We start from the raw sequence: 6,332 nt of genomic DNA on the forward strand, positions 1-6,332 counted from the left end.
TTTATCCCAGGGATGCAAGGATAGCTCAACATACACAACTCTAGAAAGATGAGGCACTACATTAACAGAATGAAAGGGAAAAATTATATGAGCATCTCAATAGATGCAAAAAAGGCATATGGTAAAATTCAACATTTTTTCCTGATAAAAACTTTCAAAATTAAAGTATTAAAAGAATGTACCTCTACACAATAAAGGCCACACATGACAAACACATAGCTAACATCATTCTCAACAGAAAAAAAAGTTAAAAGCTTCTCCTCCAAAATCAGGAACAAGACAAGGATGCCCACTCTCACCACTTCTGTTCAATGTAGTATTGGAAGTCCTAGCCTGAGCAAATAGACAAGAAAAAGAAATAAAATGGGCTGGGTGCAGTGGCCAATGCCTGTAATCCCAGCAATTTGGGAGTCCGAGGCAGGTGGATCACCTGAGGGCAGGAGTTCGAGACCAGCCTGGCCAACATAGTGAAATCTTGTCTCTACTAAAAATACAAAAATCAGCCAGGGGTGGTGCTGGGCGCCTGTAATCCCAACTACTCAGGAGGCTGAGGTAGGAGAATCCCTTGAACCCGGGAGGCGGAGACTGCGGTGAGCTGAGATCATGCCACTACACTCTAGCCTGGGCGACAGAGTGAGACTCCATCTCAAAAAAAAGAAAAAGAAATGAAATTATCCAAATAGGCCAGGTGTGGTAGCTCACACCTGTAACCCCAACACTTTGGGAGGCTGAGGCAGAAGGATCACTTGAGGCCAGGAGTTTGAGACCAGCCTGGGCAACATGGCAAGATCCCATCTCTATAAAAAATACAAAAGTTGTCTGGGTGAGTTGGTGCACACCTGTATTCTCAGCTACTCGGGGGGCTGAGGCAAGAGGATCTATTGAGCTTGGGAGGTCAAGGATGCGGTGAGTTGTGTTCATGCCATTGCACTCCAGCCTGGGCAACAGAGCGAGATCCTGTCTCAAATATATGTATATATATAAAATATAAAAATTTAAAAAATATGTTTCCAAATAGGAAAGGAAGAAGTGAAACTGTCACTGTTTACTGACAATATGACCTTATAAGAGAAAACCCTAAATACTCCATCAAAAACTGTTAGAACTGCACTGGGCATGGTGGCTTACGCCTGGAATCCCAGCACTTTGGGAGGCCGAGGTGGGTGGATCACCTGAGGTCAGGAGTTTGAGATCAGCCTGACCAATATGGTGGAACCCCGTCTCTACCAAAAATACAAAAATTAGCTGGGCGTGGTGGTTGGTGCCTGTAGTCCCAGCTATTCGGGAGGCTGAGGCAGGAGAATTGCTTGAATCTGGGAGGCGGAGGTTGCAGTGAGCCGAGATTGTGCCACTGCACTCCAGCCTGGGCAACAGAGCGAGACTCCATCTCAAAACAAAACAAAAACTGTTAGAACTGATAACCAAATTCAGTAAAGTTGCAGGGAAAAAAATCAACTTATGAAAATCAGTAGCATTTTCATATATAACAATGTACTATCTGAAAAAGAAAAGAAGAAAACTATCCTTTTTATAATAGCATCAGAAAAAATCCCAAAATACTTAGGAGTAAATTTAAACAAGGAGGTAAAAAAATCTGTGTAATAAAAACTATTAAACGTTGATGAAAGAAATTGAAGATGACACAAATTAGAGAAAAGATATGCCACGTTCATGGAACGGAAGGACTAATGTTAAAATGTCCCTGCTACCTGAAACCATATACAGATTCAATTCAAATCCTAGTAAAACTCCAATGATACCTTTCACAGAAATAGAAAAAACAATCCTAAGATTCATATGAAAATACGAAAGACTCTGAAAAGCCAAGACACTCTTGAGCAAAAATAGCAAAGCTGAAGGCATCATACTACTGGATTTGATAATCTGTTACAAAACTACAGTAATCTAAACAGCACGTACACTATAAAAATAGACACATAGGCCAATGGAACACAATAAAGAGCCCAGAAGCAAATTCACGCATTGATAGTCAATTGATTTTTGATAAAGATGCCAAGAACACTCACTGGGAAAAAGATAGTCTTTACAATGAGTGGTTCTGGGAAAACTGGATATCTACTTATAGAATAATAAAAGTATACCCTCATCTCACACTATACACAAAAATCAACTCACAATGGATTAAAGACTTAAATGTAAGACCTTAAATGTAAGATCTGTACAACTACTAGAAGAAAACATAGGTGGAAGAAGCTCCATGACATTGGTCTGAGCAAAGATTTTCTTGGCTATGACCCCTTAAGTATAGGCAACAAAAGCTAAAATAGACAAATGAGATTATATCAAACTATAAAGCTTGTGTATATCAAAAGCAGCAAACAGTGAAGAGATAACCTATGGAATGGGAGAAAATATTTGCAAGCCATATATCTGTTCTGGGGAACAAACAGAAAAGGGACTCAAACAACACAATAGCATGAAAACAAATCACTTGATTTATTTATTTTATTATTATTTTTTTGAGATGGAGTCTCAGACTGTTACCCAGGCTGGAGTGCAGTGGCATCATCTCAGCTCACTGCAACCTCCACCTCTTGGTTTCAAGCGATTTTCCTGTGTCAACCTCCACAGTAGCTGGGATTACAGGCACGCACCACCATGTCCAGCTAATTTTTTGTATGTTTAGTAGAGACGGGGTTTCACCCTGTTGGCCAGGCTAGTCTTGAACTATCTCAGGTGATTCATCTGCCTTGGCCTCCCAAAGTGCTGGGATAACAGCCATGAGCCACCGTGCCCTGCCCAAATAACCCGATTTAGAAATGACCAAAGGCCCTAAATAGACATTTCTCAAAAGAAGAAGTACAAATGGCCAATAAGTATGTGAAAAAAAAAAAAAAAAAAAAAAAAGCTCAATACCACTAATCATCAGGGAAATGCAAAGTAAAACCACAATCAGCCATTATGGTAAACCAATAATACAGTCATTATGGAAGTTCCTCACAAAATTAAAAATAGAACTACCATAAAATCTAGCAATTCCGCTACTGGATGTATATCCAAAAGATATTAAAACAGTATGTCAAAGAGATATCTGCACTCCCCATATTCAATGCAGCATTATTCACAAGATTAGTGGCATCTATCTAAGTGTCCACCAATGCATGAACAAATCAAGAAAATGTAGTATATATCCACAATAAAATGCTATTCAGCCTTATAAATGAAAGAAATCCTGTCATTTCCAACATTATGGATGAACCTGGAGTGCATTATGTTAAGTGAAATAAACCAGGCATTGAAGGACAAATAAGGGAATGAGCTCACTTATATGTGGGGTGTAAAAAAACTCAAATTCATAGAAATAGAGAGTAAATGGAGGTTACCAGAGGCTGGGGGTTGGGAAAACTTGGCAGATATGGCCAAGAGAGCCAATATTTTTGTTAGACATGAGGAGTAAGTTGAAGAGATATATCATACATCATGGTCATGACAGTTAACAACAATATATGAATATTTGATAATTGCTAGTAGATTTTAAGTGTTCTCACTACAAAAAAAAAGTCAAGTGATGCATATGTTAAATAGCTTGATTTAGCCATTCAATAGCATATATATCAAAACATGTTGTACAACATAAATGTACATAATTTTTGTCAGTTTATAAAAAAAACTTAGTTATAATAAATTGTATATTGGCCAGGTGTGGTTCCTCACACCTGTAATCCCAACACTTTGGGAGGCTGAGGTGGGAGGATCACTTGAGCCCAGGAGTTCGAGACCAGCCTGGGCAACATGATGAAACCCTCATCTCTACAAAAAATACAAAAATTAGGCCAGGCATGGTGGCTCACACCTGTAATCCCAGCACTCTGGGAGGCCGAGGGGGTGGATCACTTGAGGCCAGGAGTTCGAGATCAGCCTGGCCAACATGGTGAAACCCTGTCTCTACTAAAAATACAAAAAATTAGCCAGGCGTGGTGGTGGGCACTTGTAATCCCAGCTACTTGGGAGGCTGAGGCAGGAGAACTGCTTGAATCGGGAGGCGGAGGTTGTAGTGAGCTAAGATAGTGCCACTGCACTGCAGCCTGGGTGACAGAGTGAGACTCTTGTCTCAAAAAAAAAAAAAAAAAAAAAATTAGCCGGGCATGGTGGCTCATGCCTATAGTCGCAACTACTCAAAAGGCTGAAGTGGGAGGAACCCTTGAGCCCAGGCGGTGGAGGTTGCAGTAAGCTGACATTGTGCCACTGCACTCCAGCCTGGGCGACAGAGCCAGATCCTATCTCTAAAAAAACAAACAAAAAAACCCAAAAAACAAAACAAACAATGAAACATAATGTTTTCTCTTCTGAAAGAAATATTTTATTTTGAAAAGAATCATGCTACACCAACTTAAATTTCTTAAAATGAGATCTCAGTAATTGAGTACACCAGAGCACAGAAAACATTTTGTACCTTTGCAAGTAAAATTAAAGATTCAGAGAACCTACATAAAACACAGAAAGAAGGGATGCTTTCCATAACAGGGTAGAAGGTAACTTTAAAATAATAGACTCATAAGGAAAATTAAAGAAATCCTAATCACCAAAATACGTGGGATTGTTTTTTATGGTCTCCATGTGAAAACGTTTAAAGCTGTCAAGGTACGTCAGAAGTTTGCAGGAAACGAGCCCATAGTATGTCTCAAACAGTGTACATTCTTTTCCATCATTAATTTCCTTCCATGCCAGGGGCGTTCCAGGATCTGCAATTTCTGAGGATGTAAAAATGAACTTATAGCAACATCTGTTGTATCTAATGTGCCTTTTCCCAGAAAACCTTGAGCTGTGGATGGGTATAAGGCCAATGGACTTAGCACAAATTCCTACAAACACATCAGCTGGCACCATCATGGGTACTTCTTTGAAAACCACATACATCATTCGAGCCACATCTTGGGACATTATAAAGGCCTCACCACTGCAGTAATCTGGGTAGTATTTTTCTGGGTACTCACTAAGAGGGACAAAGTCTCTGTTCTGAGGATCTCTATTGGGTGTAACCTGATGAATAACTCTTCCTACATAGATATCTTCTAGGTGTTCTTTCAGATTGAGAAGATAGTCTACCAAGCTTGGTAGATTGACAAACATCTCTTCATCTACCTTGAGAATGAACAGGGCATTAGGGCAGAAAGCCACAGCCCACTGTATCATTGCAATGATCTTCAGGGTTTGGTTCTCAGAACTGTCCAAGAAGATTCCTTCAATTATATCATTATTCTTACGGGACTCTTTGTTGATCTCTTTCTGGGTAGTCACTGAAACAGGCATTCCCAAAGCAAACAGTGTGAGAATGGGATGCCCTTGGACACTGGTCACATTGCCCCAAGTTTTCCTAATGAGGTCCCGTCTTGTTCCATTTCCTGGGCTACTGAAGATAAGAGACAGCAGAAAAATGTTCTTCCCTTTACATACTTCCGACTGGCTCAGGTCATAATATTTGGAAAGATTACTTCTTAGGGGTTCTATGTTCAATTTTCTTGCCTTATTCTTAATTTCAAGAACTTTCATATCTATATAAGGCAAAGAATGCAGAAAGTATTCCTCCACAAAGTCAGCCCCAAAAAGCAAGGCATGAAATAGGATGACATTAAAAAGAATGAAACACCACTGGTGAGTCCGAAGTCTGCAGAAAGTCACCTAAAAAAGAAAAGGACAAGTGTTCATTCAGGCTTCATCTCTATTCCTGTTTTTGCCCTCACTGAGCCCTATACGGACCTCTCACAGCATTTAGCAGTACACTCTACTTTAAGTGTTTATTGTGATATATTGTTATTATCTATTTCTTCCACTAGATCATGATCTCCTGGACAGCGGGCATCGTGTCTCTGTCTTCTCCAGTGCTGCTGATTCCAGTATTTGGCACAAAGTGAACACCGAGTAAAGTGTTAGTTGGTTGTTTTCTTCCTTGTTTAGAAAAAAGCTTGCTTACTTACTATATACAAGGCACTGTCTTGGACATTGGGATTACCAAGAATTGGACACAGACACATGGATATAACTTAACAAGTGGTATCATTGTGATAAAAACCTGTAGGAAAATACATGATGTTCTTTCTTGACTGGGAGCACCTGGATCCATTTCTTCTCTAATTACAAAAGTCAGGGGCTATTTTTCCATGAAGTGGCTGCTTTTGTTAGCCATGGCATCCTGGCTACTATCAAATATTTACATTCTTCTAGTATGACTTTCCAATTCAATCTAATACTGAATCAGAGTTTGTTTTGACAATGTCTCCTGGCCGGGCGCAGTGGCTCAAGCCTGTAATCCCAGCACTTTGGGAGGCCGAGACGGGCAGATCACGAGGTCAGGAGATCGAGACCATCCTGGC

The 6,332-nt window shown here is 40.0% G+C and overlaps 1 protein-coding gene across 2 annotated transcripts in view; it reads right to left on the minus strand.

Annotated features, from left to right (window-relative positions):
• Positions 1 to 4,308: 4,308 nt before the first annotated feature.
• Positions 4,309 to 6,332, minus strand: part of LOC105501440 (putative UDP-GlcNAc:betaGal beta-1,3-N-acetylglucosaminyltransferase LOC100288842) — a 6,710-nt gene continuing 4,686 nt past the window's right edge. The window contains exon 2 of one of the 2 annotated variants that reach the window (XM_011927410.1): positions 4,309 to 5,640. In XM_011927410.1, coding sequence (XP_011782800.1) covers positions 4,537 to 5,511 — 975 coding nt within the window. In that variant the 5' untranslated portion in view covers positions 5,512 to 5,640 and the 3' untranslated portion in view covers positions 4,309 to 4,536. The remainder of the gene's footprint in view (positions 5,641 to 6,332) is intronic. The other variant, XR_001000192.1, reaches the window with a different exon arrangement.

This window comes from Colobus angolensis, unplaced genomic scaffold (genome assembly GCF_000951035.1).
Source record: "Colobus angolensis palliatus isolate OR3802 unplaced genomic scaffold, Cang.pa_1.0 Scaffold71, whole genome shotgun sequence".
NCBI classification, from domain to species: domain Eukaryota; kingdom Metazoa; phylum Chordata; class Mammalia; order Primates; family Cercopithecidae; genus Colobus; species Colobus angolensis.